The sequence below is a fragment of the Pristis pectinata genome, chromosome 10 (assembly GCF_009764475.1).
Source record: "Pristis pectinata isolate sPriPec2 chromosome 10, sPriPec2.1.pri, whole genome shotgun sequence".
In the NCBI taxonomy this organism is placed as follows: Eukaryota; Metazoa; Chordata; class Chondrichthyes; order Rhinopristiformes; family Pristidae; genus Pristis; species Pristis pectinata.
This window is the reverse complement of record NC_067414.1, coordinates 68,746,295-68,770,273: the sequence shown is the minus strand read 5'-3', so window position 1 is coordinate 68,770,273 and position 23,979 is coordinate 68,746,295. Positions and strand designations below refer to the sequence as shown.

The following is a 23,979-nucleotide window of genomic DNA, read 5'->3' as shown; positions in this document are numbered from 1 at the left end:
AATGTAAAATTATGTGGGCAAATGCTCTCCAGAGAATGCTGGATTTCAGAAAGCTCCCTGGCTGACAAAAGAATGTATTAGCTGCAGATTAGTGGACATATTATTAGGTGACACAAAATTACACAAGCAAGCTAATCAGATTGCAATTTTGTTGACTTAATCATGATGTGATTTAAGTTTGACATTAATGATGCAGAGTTGTATAGCTCACAGAGGCAATATTTTTCCAAGATGTGGGACACTATTTTCATGATCCTTGAAATGAACAACATAGGGAGGCGTATTTAAATTCACCCAAGTAATTAAAAGCAAACTGGTGTAAAAATGGGGAAAGAAAAACTTAACATTTCAGATCAATGATCTTTCATCCCATTTCTGTCTCCACAGATGCTGAGTCTTTCCAACATTTTCTGTTTTTATTTCCTGATCAAAAGACCGCAATCAGTAAGGATAGGCAACAACATCTCCAGCATGATTGTCCTCAACACTGGTGCCCCATAAGGCTGTGTCCTCAGCCCTCTACTCTACTCCCTGTACACTCATGTCTGCATGGCCATATTCTACTCTAACTCCATCATCAAGTTTGCAGATGACATCACCGTAGTGGGCCATCTCTCAAATAACGATGAGTCACAGTACAGGAAGGAGATGGAGAGCTCAATGAAATGGTATCATGACAACAGCCTTTCCCTCAATGTCAGCAAAACAAAAGAGCTGGTCATTGACTTCAGGAAGGAAGGGGAGCAGTGCACATGCTCTTGTCTGCATCAACGGTGCTGTGGTTGAGAAGGTTGAGAGCTTCAAGTTCTTAGAAGTGAATATCACCAATAATCTGTCCTGGTCCAACCACGTAGATGTCACAGCCATGAAAGCTCACCAGCACCTCTACTTCCTCAAGAAGCTGAAGAAATTTGGCATGTCCTCTTTGACCCTCACCAATTTTTAACAATGCACCATAGAAAGCATCCTGCATGGATGCATCATGGCTTGGTATGGCAACTGCTCTGCCCGTGACCGCATGAAACTGCAGAGAGTTATTGACACAGCTCAGCACATCACGTAAACCAGCCCCCCATCACCACGCCCCCCCCCCCACCCCCCTGCCCATGTACTCTGTCTATACTTCTCGCTGCCTCAGTAAAGCAGCCAGCATAATCAAATACCCCACCCATCCTGGACATTCTCTCTTCTCCCCTCTCCCATCAGGCAGAAGATACAAAAGCCAGAAAGCACATACCACCAGGCTCAAGGACAGCTTCTATCCTGCTGTTATACGACTATTGAATGGTTCCCTAGTATGATAAGATGGACTCTTAACCTCACAATCTACCCTGTTATGACCTTGCACCTTTATTGTCTACCTGCACAGCACTTTCTCTGTAGCTGTGACACTTTATTCTGCAGTCTGTTTTGCTTTTACCTTGTACCACCTCAATGCACTGTGTAATGAATTGATCTGTATGAATGGAATGCAAGACAAGTTTTTCACTGTAGCTCAGTACGTGACAATAATAATAAACCAAACATTTTTATTTCAGATTTCCAGCGTTAGCAGTTCTTTGCTTTAAAAGATATTGAGCACAATCAGAATATAGATATCTCTGCCATAAACAATTATTGACAAGTCTGAAAGTAAATAGGGAGCTGGATGTCTGCTTGGGGTGGGAGGGGGGGGGGTTGCAGAAAGAGTCCAAGGATGCAGAAGAACAGGATTAGAAAGCAGGTTTGACAAAATTTAATTACCAAGTTAGCGTAAAACAGCTGCAATCATATACTTTAGAGAAGCATATACTTAATTATGATCTGATAGATTTATTCCAGATGATGAAGGGAACAAAACTGTGTTACACCTCACATTTGTTCCCATTATAATCATGGACCCAAAACATTAACTATTTCCTCCCCCACTCCCCCACCATGGATGCCACGTGAGCAGTTAAGCATTTCCAGTATTCTCTGCGTTTTTTTGTCCCATTTCCAACTTCTGTATTTGTTTTGCTTTTAGATGTGTTCCAATAAGCTTATGGAGAAACAAAGGTCACAAGTTGTGCAAGGTCAGTTCGAGGTTGGACGGCAAGATTTTCTTTTTCCAGGAACAGGGCTGTGATCTCATACTTGCTGAATGGCTCCGAGCAAAAGCTTCTCCTGTTACTGGCTGGGGCACAGGTCAACTGAGAATTATTGGAGTAAGAATGACCTCCTTGACTACTTTTAGTAATCCAAAGGGGTGTCTGAGTGCAATGTTCTAGATCTGTGTTCTGTCTAATTGCCCAAATTATTCTTGGTTGTGGAGCAAAATTGTGGATGCTGCAAATTCAAAATAAAAACAGATTTTGCTGAGTACTTTCAGCAATTCAAGCAGCATCAGTGGGGAGAGAAGCAAAGTCTTTGAGTCAGGGACCCTTCATTAAAAACAGGAAGAGTGAGGAAACAACTATGTTTTAAGTTGCAAAGAGGGCAGGATGGGGAGAACAGAGGCAATATCTGTGTAAAAGGCAAATCAAATTTGTCAAGATAACAATTTTAAAATCAGCTGTTGGGGACAGAAAAGTTACAGTCACATCAGTGGAATCAAAGAAAGGGCTGGTTACCGGAAATTGATTATTGAAATTCAATATTAAATCCTGAGGGCTGCAATGTACCTGGATGGAAGAAGAGATGCTGTTCCTTCATCTTACATTGGGCATTGTTGCAGTAATGAAGACAGAAGTCAGATTGGGAGTGTGATCAAAAATTAAAATGACAGGTGATGGAAAGCTTGGCTGAACAAAGATGCTCTGCTAAGCTGCCACCTAATCTGGGTTTGGGTTTCTTCAATCCAGAGACCACATTATGAACACCAAATACAGCATCATAAATTGGAAGTAGTGCAAATGAATTGATGCTTCACTTGGAAGGACTGTTTGGGTCCCTGGAGGGTGAAAATGGAAAAGGTAAAAGAGTGTGTGTTGCACTTCCCTTAGGGAAGAGGAGAGGGGAGAAGATGATGTGCCTGGCGGTAGAATCTTGCTGGAAGTGGTGGAAATTTTGGACAATGATCTGTTGAATGTGGAGCTTGATGAAGTGGAAGGTAAAGACAAGGAGAACTCCAGCCTTATTCTGAGTGAGAGGGAAAAGCAAAAGTGTTGGAAAATAGAGGAGACACAATTGAGAGGGCTTTCAACTATGGTAGAGGGGAAGCCACTGTTAAGGAAAAAGGAAGATATTTTAAGGGCAATGGCATACAAAGTCTTATCATCAGAGCAGATGTTATGGCACGGAAAAAGATGGGGAATTGGAATAGAATCCTTACAGGAAGCAGAGTGGGAGGAGGTCTAGCTGAGACAGCTCAGGGAGTCAACAGGCTTAAAAATGGATAATTAATTTGAGTTCTCTAAGAGTGCTGAATGCAACACTACTAGTTATCAATACCATGGACAAAGAGTTCAGGTAGGGGCCCAAGCAGGACTGTTCCACATATCCTTGGTGGCCTTATCAAAACCATATATTTTGGATATCAGCTGACTCCACACAGCTTCAGCTAATCAATTATCAAAATCCTCATATGCACTTTTGTTATTTCAAGCCTTCACCCTTTGGAACTCCCTTGGTTTACATTCTTAAAACTTTGTTGCCCGTGCTGAGTCAAGTCCCTTCCAACTATCATCTCAGTGCTTGAACTACATTGGTTCTCAGTTAAACAAACTAAAAAAAAATGTTACTCTTCTTTTCAAATCCCTTCACGGCCTCACTCCTCCTTGCCTCCGCAGTCTCCTCTAGCCCAACAAAGCCGTAAGATTTCTGAACTCTTCCAATTCTGAAATTTTGATCATCTCTGACCACTGGTACCTTCGGCTGCCAAACCCCTAATACCTGGAATTCCCTCCCTAAACCTCTCAGTCTCTTTTGCCTCCTTTAAGATGTTCCATTAAACCTAACTCTCTGCACAAGCTCTTGGTCAGCTGCCCCAATATTTCTTTGGGTCAAATTATGTTGATGAATATTCCTTTTCAGGAACTTCTATTGCTTTGTTATGGTAAAGTCACTATATGGAAATGGTGGAAAAATTCCATTTCATCTCTTTGACCTGGAATAAAACCCACGTTGATAAGATTAAACCTATTGCCCACACAATCATGCATGACTTTTACACAAATAACACATTTTCTAATGTTGCAAATTTTCAATATCACCAAGTATTGCAATATCAATCTTTTGGCAACAGCAAATATTGCACAGATGCTGATCAGGAAGGCTCCATTTGCCACAAATTTAGAAAAAAAATTATTAACTTGGAAAATAATTTGTCTTCCCATCAAAACCTCATGGGTATTGCAGGTTACCAATATAACCTTACAGCTAAGCTTTATCCTGAAGTACTCATTTAAAATTGCATGTTATGAATCCAACTACAATGTTCAGTACCATACCTGAGGCAAGGCCAGAAGATACGCTAGAGCTAGGGTCATATCCTTTGGTAAAGCATCACTGGCAAGTTGCAAAAGAACTGTAAAAAAAAATGCAGGATTAAAAATCTGCAAGACAAAATATTTTGATAAGAAGTCATCAATTTGAAGTAACACACACACACACACACAAAGTGCTGGAGGAACTCAGCAGGTGAGGCAGCATCCATCGAGGGAAATAAACAGTCAACGTTTCAGGTCGAGACCCTTTATCAGGACTGGAAAGGAAGAGGGCAGAAGCAGAATAAGGTGGTCAGGGGAGGGGGAGGAGTATATGCAGGCAGGTGATGGGTGAGTCCAGGTGAGTTCAGGTGATAGGCGAGTCCAGGTGAGATGGGGAAGGAAGGGGAAAGATTCCCCCTCCTTTGTCTTCCCTTATTCCTGAGGCCCCTTCCCCCCTTCTCTTTCCCCTTCCCCATGACCTGCCTGTCCCTTCCCCTGCCCTCATGACCTGCCCATCTATTCCCCATCTCCTTCCCGTTATTCCATGGTCCACTGCCCTCTCCTATCGGATTCCTCCTTCTTCAGCCATTTGCCTCTTCTACCCATCACCTCTCAGATTCTTACATCTCTCCCCTCCCCCACCCCTCATACCTTCCCCCCCTCACCTGGACTCACCTTTATCACCTGAACTCACCTATCACCTGCCTGCATGTGCTCCTCCCCTCCCCCAACCTTTTTATTCCGGCTTCTGCTCTCTTCCTTTCCAGTCCTGATGAAGGGTCTCGACCCAAAATGTCGACTATTTCCCTCCTTAGATGCTGCCTGACCTGCTGAGTTCCTCCCGCATTTTGCATGTTGCTCCAGATTCCAGCATCTGCAAAATCTAGTGTCATCAATTTGAAATGTTCCTTTTTTTTAAAAAAAACATTGTTGCTTGACCTGTTACCTCCGGCACTTTCATTTGTTTTGAGTTTTTTTTATTAGCTCTCATTATACCAATGAAATAACAGCTCATAGCAGTGCTTGTGTTCCAAATGTTAGCATAACTGAGTAATTGTTCTGAATGAACAACGACTAGCCTTTCACAATAAAGTTGATTTTAATGTGCATATTAATTTTTTTAAACCTTTTGTTCCTAACTTTAAAATTGCACCTTACATTGATTGATAGCAAACTAAGCTTGGTATAGTCACGTGTCTTTGCTCTTGTTTCATCATTAAAGCAAATGGAAGCACAGATATAACTCAGTGCCTCAAACAAGTCTGCTGGAGGAACTCAGCAGTCTGAGCAGTATTTGTGAGGGGGGGGGGGGGGGGGGGAAGGAATTGTCAACACTTTGATCCTCAGACTGTTTGTTGCTCCAGATTGCAGCATCCGCAATCTTGTGTGTCTCCATATGACTCAGTACAGTTTTACAGTTTATCATTGCTCCAGACAGGTGGTGGTTTTAAACAATTAGTTCATCTCCAAAAGCAACATGCTGTGGATGCTGAAAATCTGAAATAATACAGAAAATGCTGGAAATATTCAGCAGGTCACCTAGCATCTGCGGAGAGAGTTACAAAGGCTAATCATTCAGGGTGATGAAAAGGTGATAAACTTGACATGTTAATTTGTCCCCCCCTCTCCACAGATACAAGTTGCTCAACTCACTTCCATTATAGAATCCGCTTTGTGCAAAATCTTATGGCATTCATCTTCATAATATTTTATAGTGCTTTTGAGTTATTTTTAGACATATGATAAAGCATTATACAGTGCAAGTTCCAAAGCAAATCAGTGTTATGCCAATGAATGAGGCAGCTGTAATAAGACTAATGATGAACGACTTGAATTTTTTTTTTGTTGGTATTGGTCAGAGAAGGAATGGCAGGCAGAACAGAACTCACCTTTTCTTCTTTGAAATTCTGTGCAAAGTAGATTAAATCCAGGATCAATCCTCCGCACTGTTCTAAAAGTGAACCCAAACTCCAAAAACACATCCCCTACTGGCTGTTTGTCCTTTCTATTTCTCACAACATAACGAAATCTGAATTAGAGGCAACTTTACTCTCTAAAGCCTATAGTCTAGGAACTAGGCTCAGATTTGCTCCAAATCATTTCACTGCATACTCAGCAGGTGTATTACTTCACCCTGTCAGCCTTGAATGGAATTAAATCTATGCCATTAAAAAAAACAAAATGTAGTATTTGAAACCAACTGTGAAATCTATTTCTCTGAAATACATTTTCTTATGTAAAGACCATAAATTCTGATCTCAGTACAGCAAACTATATAGCCAGCAAGTATTCATTTAGAATTTGACTTTTAGCTATTATTTTCAAAAGGTAGGAAACAAAATCCATTTGGCTACTCAGAAAGAGTAATTTTTTTTTGGAAAGAAATGAAGGTCGTTCTTAATTATTGTTGCTTTGCACAAGTATTTTTTTATTCTCATTACAGCTCTGTAGCAATAAAAATATTTAGTCACCTTTGTAATACTCTTCCTAACAGTTTTATATGAACAACAAATTAGTTCTGAAATCATGCACAATTTATGAGGTCAGCTTCTGTTGGTAACAGTTTCCATCGAAGGTTGATTTATTGAACACTGACGTTTCAGGCACTCCACTTTCCTCAACAATTGCCGAATATACCACAATTTAAGCTGTTGCAATCCCCTCAGTTTCTTCTTAGATATTCTAAGGAAATTAAACAACTTCCTTAAAAATGTAATAATGTATGCCTTCCACAGAGTATCAACAAAATCCTGAAAGTATATTATGCAATTGTTTTGCAAGTAATAATTGTAGCATTCATTCTAATGAGCTGAAAAGATAAATCTCCTCCACTAAAACAACACTCACTTGTTTATAATAATATCTCAATATAATAATTCAAAATTTCTCCAATCTACATGACGCAGTCAAAAAAAACTATTGGAATAAGAAACGTTTTTCAATACTCAAGGAGGGAACACATTTGTTGCAATTTAAATAGATTCACACCTTAATTAATTATTTTTAGACAATTCAATGCTATCCTTGTATCATATGCCCTCCCTTAAACAAAATGAAAAGCTATAAAATTGAATTGAGCAGATGCATAGACAAGTAAATTGAGACCATAAAAGCCCTTTTACATACAAGGTACATGCATTCTTTTGATTATATGATAGCAGCTAATTAGGATAGACCAATTGTCTTCGTACAATGAACCGTATTTTGATCATGTGACAAAAACAGAACACAGATCATTTATTTTGCTCCTACGTTCGTCATTCTTTGTATATAATCTTCCATAAGCTGTAGGGTACTCTGTAATCAATGGAACAGAAGCCACATTTATGGCAAATATTGTTCTTTAACAAACTTTTGCCATTATGTTATTATATTGTATTTTACACTGCTAACTAATTGCCTTTTCAAATAACAAACTTTAATGCTGAAGTTAGCAACAGGTATGAAGTTAGAATGAATTAAATTCAAAAAACATTACAACTGAATTAAATCATTATTCATATTCTTGATGCAGCTAATAACCTGCATTTGACAGCAAGATAAAATAATCTTACTTGACCTTGTGTTTGTCATTTCCACGATATGATTTTTCACAACATGCTGCTTACATTTCCCTACATATACGTAATATATTAAAAGGATAAAGCCAAATGTGATCCGCATTGCTTTCAGTGCATTGCATGCTTTGATAGCATTAGTCAGTTTCAGAACAGAATGTGGTGCAAAACCTTTTTCACCATATGGTTAGAGAGCAATTTTACCTTCTGTGGCGGGAAAAAGATTTTCCCCTTCACTCTTGGTTTCGGACAATTTCCCAGCTCTCAGCAAAACTTCGGCAAAGTTCTCCAGAGCATTGTGCTGGTAACATGCATAGTTTACCTCATTCTGTTAAAAGAAAGTATGTAAAATAAATAAAACAATATTTTACAACAAAGTCTATTGCAAGGTCCAAGAGGCCAGTGTGGCAAGTGCAGGGAGTACCCATTACTGAAAATGAAGACTTTTCTTATTTTTTCCCATTTATAAGTCAATGTTGGAGACAACAGAATACTTTCCATGACCGGAAGATGGTTCATCCAAATTGTCAGGATACATCCACGAGAAGTGACTTCATCCACAATTGCAATGTAATAAAACTTGGTAAGTGCAGTAACATTAGTCCAAGTGTCCTTTTTAAATATACTTTCAATGGACACTTGTTTTCACGGATAACCTTTTACTGATCTACTGGATTTCTTGGCAGAGAGATGGTAACAATGGATACTGGACTCCATTACACATTTCAAAAATACTTAGATGTCAGAGTTCACTGGGAACACTTGTATTGAATTGTTATGACAGATAGAGTAGTTTAGTATCAACCCTTCAAAAGGCCAGAACCTCACTTTTGAGAAAAATTCTTAATTTTCCTCTTAGGTGATACATTGGATTTACTTCTAGCAGAACACTGAATTATATGCTAAAAACCCATAGAATGAGACAACTAAATTAATAAAAATGAAAATCTATGTCACCCAAACTGACAGGATGTTATTTCAAGAACAACATCCTACAGTTTAGGCGCCAAGTTCGATCTCATCTCAACAGAGGAACTGAAAGAAGATCTCAAACCTTTTAAAATCAATAGTAAACAGTACTCTACCCTACAGAAGTCATATGGAATATTGGAGAATTAACACTCTCTCCAAGTTAATTGGCTAATTAAAGGGAAGTAATATACACTCTGCAGATATTTCTAAAGTGAACCTGCCACCCATACAAGCATATAGCAGTAAGCGTTCATAATATGCACATGTGCTAAACTATCAACAATAAATTACTTACAAAGTCAAATACTATGCTTTGGTCATTCAAATAGTAAGCCTGAGCAATGAAAGCCTCATTAAAAAAAATGTTGGAAACACAGCCAATCAGCAATGGGAACTCAAAAGCAATTAACCTCCACTGCAGGACATTCTTGGCCATTAAATCCAACACCACAAAACAGTTTGCTTCTTTGAATAGAATATCTTTTTGAACACCCAACATAAATCCCAGAGGGGAAAAATGTGTTTTATTTAATGAATTTGTAATATAGGAGGACACACAATGTTTCTCATATGAATCTCAACAGTTAAGTGTTTTGGTGAGCAAAATCACTATATCCTGCACGTAACTTCAATAAATAAGTAATTAGCCAAGCTCAGTACAGGAAAGAAACCCTCAGCTTCAGTCACTCTTTTAGTGTGCTATCAAATATCCATCTCCCACGAGCAATTCCCACAAGTAATGATGGGGCCAATTACTTCAAATGATGAGATTTATTTTCAGAGTTTCTAATGCAAATCTTAATTCTACTGTTCAACTTACTTTGTCAATAAAGGGATCATCAATGAGTACATCATAGAAAGGATGACAGCCTTGTTTTTCAAAATCTCCATTTAAACCATTCTCACTCTGCAACAGAGTCTTCTGTGACACATCCTAAAAGGAAAATATATTTAAAAATGATAGCTGTCTGAGTATCTACTTTCCTTCTTGATGGCATGCATTAAAAAAAACTTACGTGCAAAGGTCGCAGGTAACTGAGGGATTTCTTCCACCACTGTGTGTCACTGACAGCATGCAGTACTGCCTTCGTTGTCATGGAAGTATTACTGAGAACCTCCATTGTTTTCGCAGTTGTTCGTTGCAATAGATCAGTCGATGAATTAGTGGAAGCTTTTGTTTCACTCTAAAAAGTTTAAAATCAAAGCACAAAATGCTTTATGATTTTAAAAAACTCCCAATGAAGCTATTATATTCAAAAAGATCAACTGCTCCATGGGATGCATTTTAAGCTAAATTAGTGTTTACTATTAGCATTTTAATAGCTTTACAACAAATTTTCTGAATCTTCCCAATAATTACTGAGCAAAAGTTCAAGACATCCAACGCATCTTACATTTTGCTTCACCCATCCGTGATAGGGTTTTGCAAACTTCTCATTTTCTTTTCCTGTTATCAGATTATGAATTACATTTTTTTTTAAATCATCAAAAATAATGACATGACTACAACACATCACCCAACCTCTTGGAATCAAATATATTTTCATATCTGGAGACACAAGAAACTGTAGATGCAGGAGCAACACACAAAACACTGAGGAGCTCAGTGGGTCAGCCAACATCTATGGAGGGAAACTGACAGTCCACATTTCCGGTTGAGACTCTTCATCTGGACTGAAAGATAGTGGGAATGTAGTCAGTTGAAAAAGGTGGGGGGGGGCAAGAACTGGCAGGCAATAGGTGGATCCAGGTGAGACGGGTGATAGGCAGAAGGCTGAAGATGATGCAATCTGATAGGAGAAGGCAGCAGAGTATAGAATGGGGAGGGTGTGGGGTGTGAGGAGGAGAAAGGTGGGGAGAGGAACCAGTGGGAGGAGTGTGAGAGTTATGGGCAGATGGAGGTAGTGGGGGAGGGGGAAAGTTCATGCTGCCAGGTTGCAGACTATCCAGGCGAAATAGAAGATGTTGTTCCTCTAATTTGCGTTTAGCCTCAACTCGGCAGTAGAGGAGGCCGAGGACAGACATGTCGGTGTTGGAATGGAAATGAAAATTAAAATGGCTGGCCACTGGGAGATCCAGATGGCCACGGCAGACAGAATGAAGGTGCTCGGCAAAGTAGCCAGTGCTCAGTGAGACCGGATGCAGATTAACTGACCTGCTGAGTTTCTCCAGTATTTTGTGTGTTGCTCCATATTTTCACGTTTGATTGATTGGAAATGTGGCTCAGAGTCATCTTTACACATCTTAATATTAAAACAAATGCAGGCACTTATGATAACTCATTGAAAATATAATTATTCATGCAAATAAACCCAAAAATACCATATTTCAGCATTCACATTTATGAAAGGATTATGAGACAATAACAGTCTCTTTCATGCATGAAATAAAAGTGACATTCATTTTCAGAAAGGTGCAGAGAGTTATGCTGTTTTAAGTCATGCCAATTCTGACCTGCTGATCATGGCCAGTAGAATTCATAGACTCAGTGTTCTCTGATGGTTGAATCTGGTAATTCACAGCTTGATACAAAATCTGCAATAAAACGTGCATAGTAGAAAGCAGCGATTTAGCATCAGGCAATGTCATCACAGAGTGCTTCCAAAAAACTATTAGCCACATGCACAGAGGTACAAAGTCTTTTCCTACATAAAATCTATCAAATTTTAATGAATATTGAGAAACTGCTCTTGCTGCAATGAAAATTTCCTGTAGAGAGGGGAGTCATGGAAAAATATCACATAGCAGGAGTAAGTTAATTGTTACTGTCCAACAGCTGGATAAATGAAGCAAACAATCATCCTAGTCTTAAAGTGCTGCATTCAACACGAGTTCAAAATATGTTGATGCCAAGGTTAACTCAAAATATAAAGCTCCAATCTTCACGTTCAGGTTGTAGGCCTGAGATGTAAACCAGCTTTACTAGTTTGGGAGAAAAATATGGTCAGAAATTCTTCAAAATAATTCCAAGACAAATGGTATTCACCATTATTAATGCACAACTAATAAAATGTGGCCATAATGTACCACTCACCATTTAGGTGTCACAGTAGCACAACTGGCAGAGTTGCTGCCTCACAGCTCCAGTGACCCAGGCTCAATCCCAACCACCGGTGCTGTTCGTGTGGCATTTACATGTTCCCTATGCCCATGTGTGTTTCTACTGGGTGCTCTGGTTTCCTCCCACATTCCAGTCACATGTAGGTTGGTAGATTAAGTGTCCACCATGAATTGCCCCGAGTGTGTACGTGAGTGGTAGAATCTGGGGGGAGTTGATTGGAATGTGGGGACATTAAAAAGTGGGATTAGTGTAAATGGGTATTTGATGGTGGGCAAGGACTCATTGGGGTGGTAGGGCCAGTTTCTATGCTGTTTGACTCTGACTCTACGAACTTCTGGAAAACGCTAACTGCTGTCTGACTCAATATTATAACGCGCTGAATACAAATTCTTTAATACAAGAGAGATGTGAACAAAACACAGCAATAGAAGTTAGGACTTTCATTTCAAATTAAGTACTTTCCTAAAGAAGATGACAGTTTTAATTATTCTAATTGGTGTTTCAGGTATTGAATATTTCTGCAAGTGGGGACTCTTTCAACATCAGCTCTTTGTGGTCGGAGATTTCATTTTACTTTAATTTATTTTTTCTCCTAATGTATTGCATTTGCTTATAATGAATTGGCGGCAGGGCTAGGCATTTGACTCATAGCCGTCAATTTATTTGGCAAACACTCTGCAGAAGAAAAAAAAATTACAACAACTTATCCCAGAATAGGCAGGGCAATTTTTCCCAGAACAATGTAGTCTGAAATTGGTGATATGGTTCTTGAAGAAATTTCATTTAACTTCTCATTGTATGGAATAGAATGGATAACACTGGATGGAGTGGATAAAAGAAGTCTAAGTTCTAGAGTTAACATCCTCTGAATTTCTTTGGCTATTAGCAGAATTAAGAATATTCACCCAAACCTGTGTCTGAAGTGAACTGCTGACAGCCAAGAGCGACTGGATAACATTAGGAGGGCAGTATGTGCGAGCAAAGGCCATTAATTCCTGACGCATGGCAAGGTCATAATAGCCATCTGACTCCCCCAGTTTGCTGCACACCTGCCAACCAGCACTGTAACCTTTGAGAGAAAAACAGAGAAAAAACAATTGTTAATACTACTAATTCAAGACAGGTCATTATCTCTTCTGCATTATTCTAACCTGCTTGTTTCAGGATGCAGCAAATGTTAATTATCTTCTTCCAACAAAAGTTACCTGCTGCCTTTTTTCCACCTTGCGTATTGTGAAAAGAGAATTCAACACAAAAGCTCTTAAATAATATGGTATTCTTGAACTAATATAGTAGGTAGCTTATTCAATATGCTTCAAAATTGAACAGTGGAAAATATTTATTAAAAATAGGTACACCAAACTTGCAAAAAAAAGATACTTCAATGAAATTAATATTTTTCTCGAAAGGAACGTTCAAAGTAAGATACTATAGAACAGTACAGCACAATACAGGCCCTTCGCCCCACCATGTTGTGCCGACCTTTAAACCTCACCTAAGACTATCTAACCCCGTGCTCCCACATATCCCCCTATTTTAAATTCCTTCATATGCTTATCTAACAATCTCTTGAATTTGACCAACATACCTGCCTCCACCACCATCCCAGGCAGCACATTCCATGCCCCTACCTCTCTCTGGGTAAAAAACCTCCCTCTGATATCTCCCTTGAACTTCCCACCAATTACTTTAAAGCCATGCCCTCTTGTATTGAGCATTGGTGCCCTGGGAAAGAGGCGGTGGCTGTCTACACTATCGATTCCTCTTAATATTTTGTAATACCTCTATCATGTCTCCCCTCATCCTCCTTCCCTCCAAAGAGTAAAGCCCTAGCTCCCTTAGTCTCTCCTCATAATCCATGTTCTCCAAACCAGGCAGCATCCTGGTAAATCTCCTCTGCACCCTTTCCAACATTTCCACATCCTTCCTATTAATGAGGCGACCAGAACTGGATACAGTACTCCAAGTGGGGTCTAACCAGAGTTTTGTAGAGCTGCATCATTACCTCGTGGCTCTTAAATTCAATCCCACGATTTATGAAAGCTAACATCCCATAAGCTTTCTTAACTACCCCATCCACTTGTGAGGCAACTTTCAAGGATCTGTGGATATGGACCCCCAGATCCCTCTGCTTCTCCACACTACCCAGAATCCTGCCATTAACCTTGTACTCCGCCTTGGAGTTTATCCTTTCAAAGTGTACCACCTCACACTTCTCCAGATTGAACTCCATCTGCCACTTCTCAGCCCAGCTCTGCATCCTATCAATATTCTTCTGCAATCTTCGACAGTCCTCCACACTATCCACAACACAACCGACCTTTGTGTCATCTACAAACTTGCTAACCCACCCTTCTAGCCCCTCATCCAAGTTATTAATAAATATCACGAAAAGTAGAGGTCCCAGAGCTGATTCTTGTGGGACACCACTAGTCACAGCCCTCCAATCTGAATGCACTCCCTCCACCACAACCCTCTGCTTTCTACAGGCAAGCCAATTTTGAATCCACACGGCCAAGCCTCTCTGGATCCCATGCCCTCTGACCTTCTGAAGAAGCCTACCACGTGGAACATTGTCAAATGCCTTACTGAAATCCATGTACACATCTACTGTACTACCCTCATCAATCTTTCTGGTCACCTCCTCAAAGAATCCAATCAGGCTTGTGAGACATGATCTGCCCTTCACAAAGCTATGCTGGCTGTCCCTAATCAGTCCACGATTCTCTAAATGCTCATAGATCCTATCTCTTAGAATCCTTTCCAACAGCTTGCCCACCACAGACGTAAGGCTCACTGGTCTGTAATTCCCTGGACTATCCCTACTACCTTTTTTGAATAAGGGGACAACATTTGCCACCCTCCAATCCTCCGGTACCATTCCCGTGGACAACGAGGACTCGCCAACGGTTCCGCAATCTCCTCCCTCGCCTCGCGGAGCAGCCTGGGGAATATTCCGTCAGGCCCCGGGGACTCATCTGTCCTAATATTTTCTAACAGCTCCAACACATCCTCTCTCTTGATATCTACACGCTCCAGAACATTAACCTTACCAGCACTATCCTCAGCGTCATCAAGACCCCTCTCTTTGGTGAATACTGAAGAGAAGTATTCACTGAGAACCTCACCCACTTCCGCAGCTTCCAGGCACATCTTCCCACCTTTGTCTCTAATCGGTCCTACCTTTACTCTCGTCAACCTTCTGCTCTTCACACAAGTGAAAAAAGCCTTGGGATTTTCCTTAACCCTACTCGCCAAGGCCTTTTCATGTCCCCTTCTTGCTCTCCTCAGCCCCTTCTTAAGTTCCTTCCTTGCTACCCTATATTCCTCGATAGGATAGATTAATGAAAATGTTTTTTGCACTACTTTAAAACCAAAAGGTTTAGAGTAATCACTGGTTGAAGAACATTGGTCAATTGAGCTATTGCCCAAACTACATTTGTAGAAGAACCACCTCAATACACCTTAGGATTTTTTCTGTCCTTTACATATATTTACATGCATGCATACAAATACAACAGAAGACAAAAGCTGGTCCAACTGAATGGAAATACAGATGGAGGAAAATTAAGGAAAACAGGTGGTCAAAAAGTAGCTGAGATGAATATAAACAATATCAGAAAATGAAACCACGCTGAGAGTAAAGTACACAAATAATGTTTGCACTAAACTTGCTCAATTTCCAACTAAACTGCTTCACCTGCAATAATTGAAATTCAGGGTAAAAGTCAACATGAAGGACGCACTGTTAACAGTTCATGTTTATCCAGTGTGGAGTTATTTATGCAAACTAAATAGAAATAGCTCACAGCAAGGAAAAAAAACTTGATTAGGCTCCAGGTATTGAGCAGGTCTTACTTACTTAACAAGATAGTTTAAGTAACATCCAACTTGCAATGTCCATTGACTCAGAGATTAAATACCATTTCAGTGTATGAACAGGAAGGGCTTCTTGATCCATTTCATCAGGATTCTAGCTATCCAGCATTGTTTTAACCACCTTTCATTATCAATGCTTTTAAACAAATAAAACAAACTTATCAACCCAGCCTGTCACCACGCTGCTGTGTGGATAGCTACATTACTTTAACCATTAAAAATTTCCCCTAGCTGTTCCAGTTGTACTTTTTGATGATGAAATATGACATTGTAAAGATTCTGAGAAATACATGTGATTAATAAAGGCATTCTGATTTGGATTTGTAGTCATTTGTTTCTTAGGAATTGGGAAAGGGATGGCTTTATTTTATGTAATGCTCAATTCTCTACTCTAGACTGTGGGCAGGAAGAAAGCAACCAATGGTTTTTCAGATTATCACTGAGGTGATAAAGAATTTTCAGAAGAAAACTGAAGACATTTTACACATGATAATCACTAATATTAAAAATCCTACTGATAATTTTGCAACACTGATAGCAAACTAACTGAAAACTAGGAGGTGGAGCAAACTAAAAGGAAAATTGTCACGTTGCTAGAAACGGCCATCTGACAAATGACTACATGCTTTCATTCTATATTCACAAGATCACAAGATCACAAGATAAGGGAGCAGAAGCAGGCCATTCGGCCCATCGAGTCTGCTCCAAGGAAAAGGGAAAAAGAAATGGGGTGGGAAAAAAAGAGAGAGAAAAAAAAAACTATTCTAATCCCATTTGCCAGCCTTATCCCCATATCCCTTGATACCCTGACTATTTAGATATCTGTCTATCTCCTCCTTGAACACCCCCACTGATCTGGCCTCCACTGCTGTGCGTGGCAAGGAGTTCCACAATTTCACCACCCTCTGGGTAAAGAAACTTCTCCTCATCTCTGTCTTGAAACTGTACCCTCTAATTCTAAGATTGTGCCCTCTGGTCCTGGACACGCCCACCAAGGGAAACAGCCTAGCCACATCTACTCTATCCTTACCTGTCAACATTTTAAATGTCGCTACGAGGTCCCCTCTCATCCTTCTGTACTCCAGCGAGTACAGTCCAAGAGCCGACAAACGCTCATCGTACTTAAGCCCTTTCATTCCTGGAATCATTCTCGTAAATCTCCTCTGAACCCTCTCCAACGTCAGCACATCCTTCCTAAGATGCGGGGCCCAAAACTGCGCACAGTATTCCAAATGAGGCCTCACTAGCGCCCCGTAGAGCCTCATCAACACTTCCTTACTTTTATACACTATACCTCTCGAGATGAATGCCAACATAGCATTCGCTTTCTTAACCACCGATCCAACCTGGTGGTTAACTTTTAAGGTATCTTGTATAAGTACCCCCAAGTCCCTTTGTACTACCGCACTATCAATCTTCTCTCCTTCTAGATAATAATCTACCCGCTTATTTCTACTTCCAAAGTGTACAACTGCACATTTCTCAACATTGAATCTCATCTGCCATTTTCTTGCCCATTCTCCTAAACTGTCTAGGTCCCTCTGCATTCTTTCTATTTCCTCTATGCTCCCTACTCCTCCACTTATCTTGGTGTCATCCGCAAACTTAGCCACACAACCATTTATTCCATCATCCAAATCATTGATGTACAAGGTAAAAAGGAGAGGCCCCAACACCGACCCTTGCGGCACACCACTAGTAACCGGTAACCAACCAGAACGAGATCCTTTTATTTCCACCCTTTGCTTCCTGCCAACCAGCCAATTCTCCACCCATTTTGCTACCCTGCCCATAATTCCATGACCTCTCATCTTATTAATCAGTCTCTTGTGAGGCACCTTATCAAAGGCCTTTTGAAAGTCTAAATACACAACATCTACCGCCTCTCCCTTATCCACCCTACCTGTGATTTCTTCAAAAAACTCCAATAGGTTGGTCAGACAGGACCTCCCCTTCACAAAACCATGTTGACTAGGTCCTATCTTGCCTTGCGCCTCTAGGTATTCGGTAACCTCCTCCTTGAGGATAGACTCCAATAATTTTCCCACCACTGACGTCAGACTAATAGGTCTGTAATTGCCTTTGTGCTGCCTCCCACCTTTCTTATATAACGGAACTACATTCGCTACCCTCCAGTCCTCCGGAACCATGCCAGAATTACTTGATTTTAGAGTACAGGGAATTCTCTGACAGATATATTATCATTCAAATATATGCTTGCTGTGTGATATATACTGGAGTTTTTGAATGACTAAATTGAAAAACGACTTGGAGTAATGCACAACTTTCATTTATATTTACAATCGTAGTGGATGTCAAGAAATCATTGCTCAGAGGCATACCGCTGGTAGAATGCAATTGATTTTACTCTGCATTAGCAACACCATCTTGAGAATTGTACTTCTACATCTGTTAATGTTCAACTACTTAATTTATATTTAAGCACATCTAACTAAACACAGTCTCTGGGATTACAGCTATTCTTGGAGTTCAGGTGTTAAGTTCTTACTGTTCCTATTTTCAACCTCATTCTAACTCTCCACAGTCCATGTTACAATCAAGCACACTAAGCAAAGAAAGAAAAGCAAAACCAAAATATGAAAGAAAAACAACATGAACATTTTAGCCTAAAGAATCCACACTGACTGAATACTGCTCCACTATTTCTAGCTTGAGTTTTTCTTTCAACTTAATTAAAATTAAAGCTGATAAGCCTGGTTTCCTTTATCAACTCATACAAAAATTATGAACAATTATTGTGAATGTGTATTATGAATTTGATCTAGGATTGAAAATTAACATCAGAAAATGGAGAATAAAGGCATTGAGTCCACATATTTAGGCAGAATGGAATCAAAATAGAACATCACCTGCAGACATAAGCTCTTGGCAATGGATACTGGCAACTTTAAAATCTTGGTAACCAAGGGCCTGCTCAGCCAGAAGAACCAATACTTGCCCTTTCCGCTCTGCTTTATCATGCCCTGTTTATATATATGAAACAGGAGAGAATTGATGAGACAAAACTCAGTTTTCTGAAAGCAAAATACCCGGTTTAAAATTAATACTGTAATCAAATCAATTGCTGCATAAAGAGCTCATGACAAGACCAATTACATTTTTTGTATGTTATGTATTACTAAAAGACAGATTGAATAAACATAAGTAATGTTTATTTTTCCTAGCAGAATTTTAAAGAAAAATAACTAACTAGATTTATTAATTTCTTCCAATATGGCTATTCCTGTATGTTTAAGGGTAAATGATACTAACAAAAAAAGTTTGGAATAAAATAATTTATTGAGATATATCCCTAAGTGACAGAGGTACAGAGGTGCATAATCTTATTTCATTTTCATCATTTAAATAAAAACTTTGCAACTCATCAGAAATACACTAAAATCAAACAAGCAGGTCACATAAACTAGTCTCTGTCCATTATTGTTTACACCCTTATGAAATCACTGAAGTGTACTCTACTGTGATACAACAGATCACAAAGAACACCCACTTACCTCCTACTCTCAGCAAATCTGCAAGCCCCAGGAGCTTTTTTGACTGCTTGTAGGCTGTTGGGCACTGAGAAATGCACTCTTTTATGAGCTTGAGTCTGTCTGAGCACAAACGCACTAGGAAACAAAACAGAAGGAAGCAAAAGTACCATTTCTTCTTAGTAAATAGTAGGTTTCCAAAGTCAAAATAAAAGAAAGTTTGCTCAAATAACAGTGTCTGTGCCAGAGCAATCCTTGGCATTTAACACAGTTGACAAATCTGTTCACTTAACCAAGTTGTTATGGTGAATTCATAATATTGAAATCATATTTCTTAAGTCATTTTCTTTACATCTCAGTTCACCACATCATCTCTAAGAGCTTTCAGCCCCATTTAACAACTGAAAAGCAGGTAATTCCTGTGGTATTAACAAGAGTGCAAGTTTGAGACCTCAACTAAAATACAATTATAATTGACAGAAAACTGGATAGGCATGCCATGAAATTAAACAAAATGAAAAAAAAGTGAATGTAGATACTTGCACTTTTAGATTCACTCTAGTGTGCTCATTGTTCCAACAGCATGCTATCCAGGAATTATATTTGGACTTCAGAAGGAACCAAAATTTGATTTTAGCTCCATCAGAAATATTCACAAATTTCAGTAACAAAAACAGAGAATTAATGAAATGGTAGTTAATTATTTCATAGGGGTTAAATTTAGGGAATTCTTTTGGAAAAGGAGAAAATAAGACTTGATGTTATAAATATTGGAAGTAGTAGGAATGCAAAACTACACATGGTAATTAAATTTGTATGTTTAATCAATACAATGAAAGAATACGCCATTTTCAGGCAAATATTAAAAAAAGTTTAAAAGAAGCAGCACAAAGAGGCTTCATAGGCAAATCTGTTTGTTCCTTGATCACAGATTAAGTTCTGGTCAATAGTCATAACAGTTAGCATCTAAATCCAGTAAGCACATGCACGAACCAAGGGATTGTGAAATTATTCTGTTACTAATCTGATCAGATGTCCTGAACTGTTGACATTCCATATTCAGGTCATTTTACTCTCAAAAGTTACTTTGCAGGCAGTATTTCCTACATGATGTCCTGTATTAGTGAATTGATTCAGAGCTTTTCAGTCTATCATCAAACATGGATGTTGCTCTCACATTCAAAACAGTGGTTTTAATTCTAATTTCCATGCATCAATGACTGCCACAATGTTGTTTGGTACAAACTGTTTGAAGGGTTACACTGCATATTCAATAAAAGGTCTAGCTGCTGCTTCATAAAAACTGGTTAATTATGCTGACAAGGACATGTAGCAGCATTTGCCAAGTACACAGAAGTTTAAAATGGCTTCTCTCAAAAGAAAACTCGAGTCAACTACTCAAAAGGTAGAGAAAAGATAGCTTGTGAATTAAAACAAGGATTTTTTTTCAAAACAATTGAGGAATAATTGAAAATATGTATTATTTATTATATGAACTTAAAACTCTCAAGAAGTGGAAATACAACTTTAATTAATGAGGTATACTTTTCAGTGAAGTTCCTCAGTCATTCTGATATTATTCCCCTTTCTAAATAGAATTATTATTAACGGGATCATTCTTCAATAAAGTTCCCCAATAAGAAAACATATCAAAAAATCAGAAGTTACAAACAGTTAAAATAAAATAATGCTCTACAATTCTGTTTCATGTTTATAATACAAATTGGATTGCTGCAATTAAGCTACACTTAACAAAAAAAATTCTCAACAGAACTTTTCTATAGATGGATCTTGTTAAGATGAGCTAAAATTGATTATTTCTATTGACCATAAACCTAGTACTACTTTCTTTCTACCATGATTGCTTAATCGTCCCAATTGTTAACAACTGAGATTTCACCCTGCATTTAGAGCAATGTCAAAGCCTTTGTCACAGCCCTGTTGCATTATAGTGAAAGTAGCCTTTATTTCACCTAAAATCTTGTATTTATTGTGAAACTGGCAGATGTTGATGATCAATCTCATCAGCAAACTGAAATCTGTATCTCCTTTGAATTTCTTTTGTACTGCTTTTGACTTCCAACTTCTAAAAATAGTTGAAGTGGTGTACCTTTATGAATTCAGGTATTGCTCAAGATTCAAAATAAAGAAAAAGCAGTTGTGTTTAATCACTGGTTCTCTATTATTCAGGAGTTTGTTTCATTTTTCTGCTTTTCCTTCATGCCCATGGCTTAAATTACTGCTCCTTCTTTGAACTGCTCTGGGGACACAGTAAAGCATATTGATTTAAAATGCAGTTGTTCTGAAGGTAGTCTCGACTGTTACTTCTTTGTATTATGAATCAGCCACAGCAAAAATAAAAGGTAGTAGTATATTTAACAGTGTCAAAAATTTGCTATTAAATGCATAAATCAACATAATTACGATAGTGGCATTCACTAGATTTAAGTTTTTTGAGAACCGATTTTCCAGTGAAAACACAATCCAAGTTTTAAATCGCACTTTTATTTTGGTCCTAAAGGATCTCACTGAATAGAAATGAACATGTAATAGACCAACCTGAGACTCACACACAGTGTGCCAGGATCTTGTGAACACTGTATTTCACTATCAGGATGGCCTCACACACAATTGGTCTGAATACTTTAACACAGAGCTGCATCAATATGCTTTTTTTGTAGCTGTTCTCCTCTAGAGCAGAGGAGGAAACCGCAGGGTCAGGTTGCAGAATTGTGGAGGGGGAAGTGGGTACATCTCTCTTAAGATCAGGTGCAGTTGGGGTTTGGCAGCTGTGGAGGCCGAGTGTGGTTCAGTTAGATCGGTGCAATGTGGGAGGATGTGTGGGGAGGGCCCAAGTATCAGGTAAGTAATTTACGTGTTATTAATACTGAACTGAATGTACATTGTTGCGGAGCTGCCCATCATTACAGCAACATGGTCCAAGTTCCTTCACGATGTTCCAAAAGGACCATTGCACAGGGAACCATGTAAACCCACAAGTGCCTCATATCGAAACTCCATTGGGGCAAGGGTAGCCAAAGTGCCAGGTCAAATTTTCCGACTGATACGAAAATGGACAGAAACATTCAGAATGTTTCATTCTGGGAAAAAATATGATTAATTATGAATCCCATGGTGCTGCAAAATACACCATTTGGCAATTGCATTCCCATTTTTTTTTAAATCGTCCACCACCAAGCCCACTGCCTATATTCTCCGCAGCACCAACACCTAAAATAAGACTTTCATGTACATTGATACCTCATCCCTCTAACAGCTGTGCAGTTTTCTTCTGTCATTTCCTCCCACCATGAACCTTGCTTCAACAGTTTAAAACTTGTTCACTATTGAGGGTATAGGCTTTGAAGTGTGGATTGAGCACCCAAAGATTTCCTCAAGAGTGGACTTTGAAAATCTATTATCTATACATCTATTGCAGAAAGAAAGCAGCAAAAGTTTTCATAGATTAGTGCTTAAGAAACTTAGTCAAAATTTTCTAGGAATGCAAGCCATGAATTCTTTATCCCTCTCACCCCCTCCCCTCACTACTTACTCTCCTCCCACATTACCTCTAATCATCTCCCGGAACTACTAGTGCCTTCACGTACGACCAACGCTTAGCTCAAATTCTTTTCTCTCACTTTCTTTCCGCTGTTTTGTTTTAGGCACGGTACCAATTACATAGACCAAGCTTTTATACCTTGCATCGGCAAAATCTTCACGTTGAATTCCTCTAGCAGACTGAGAGCACTGATGAGGTCCAACTCTTCTTGAATGACTGCAGAACAGTCAGTGATGAGCTGTAAGCAGCATCTAATAACACAATAAGGAATGCCAGATGGTAAGTGGATCTCAACCAAGCAGTCAAAATGTCACCCTCAATTTCCTTTACTATCAGTCACCTTAATGGCACAATTTAATTACGTCTTCTCCAAGTGAATGCAGTGAACTAAAACTATGGTGTGTGAAGCAGTTTTGTGCAGAGTTAGACTCGATTTTCTTCCTCCTAATGATTATTGTAATGGATTCTAACCACATACTGACACAAAACCAAAACAGTTCTGGGGTTTGGACCATTTTATTTTCAGACTTCCAATCCCGTCATCTTTACCTGCTAAAATATAGATCAACACAAACTGGCACTATTACACTTGGTGGCATGATCTTAAAACAATACAAAATATCACTATTACCATAAATCATGCTGGTTTTTAATCAACAGTCATACAAATAACTGAAACAATAGAGCAATTTTGGAATAATTTTAAACAAATGGTAAAATTCCCTTTAAATTTACAGCCCGGAATCCCATAATGGTTACAGAATGAAAGGAAGTTATATGGCCCATTGATTCCATACTGGGACAACATGAGCAATCCCCGTTCTGTTCTTTCCCAGAACCCTGTCAGTTCTTTCCTTTCAGATATAACCCAGCTCTTTTCTGAATGCTTCAATTGAATCTAAAGACATCACCAGTCATCAGACCCTCAAAAAAAAAAGCCTCATTTTATCTTAAATGGGCAGTCCCTTTTTTTTTAAAAACCATGAACCTCCAGATCCTTTGCATACGTACCCTGTCAATATGCCTCAAGAGAGTAACAGAACTTGGTAAAAGCCAAGCTGGACCATCA

General features: G+C 39.0%; 1 protein-coding gene across 2 annotated transcripts in view; it reads right to left on the bottom strand.

The window, feature by feature from the left end:
- Nucleotides 1-23,979, bottom strand: part of nbas (NBAS subunit of NRZ tethering complex) — a 212,344-nt gene that overhangs the window by 96,147 nt on the left and 92,218 nt on the right. Inside the window, exons 31-39 of one of the 2 annotated variants that reach the window (XM_052024299.1) lie at nucleotides 23,049-23,161; nucleotides 19,373-19,486; nucleotides 18,728-18,841; nucleotides 12,884-13,047; nucleotides 11,372-11,452; nucleotides 9,934-10,101; nucleotides 9,738-9,851; nucleotides 8,150-8,273; nucleotides 4,410-4,486 (exon numbers count right to left, since the gene is read on the bottom strand). In XM_052024299.1, the coding sequence (XP_051880259.1) occupies nucleotides 4,410-4,486; nucleotides 8,150-8,273; nucleotides 9,738-9,851; nucleotides 9,934-10,101; nucleotides 11,372-11,452; nucleotides 12,884-13,047; nucleotides 18,728-18,841; nucleotides 19,373-19,486; nucleotides 23,049-23,161 (1,069 nt within the window). The remainder of the gene's footprint in view (nucleotides 1-4,409; nucleotides 4,487-8,149; nucleotides 8,274-9,737; nucleotides 9,852-9,933; nucleotides 10,102-11,371; nucleotides 11,453-12,883; nucleotides 13,048-18,727; nucleotides 18,842-19,372; nucleotides 19,487-23,048; nucleotides 23,162-23,979) is intronic. The other variant, XM_052024300.1, reaches the window with a different exon arrangement.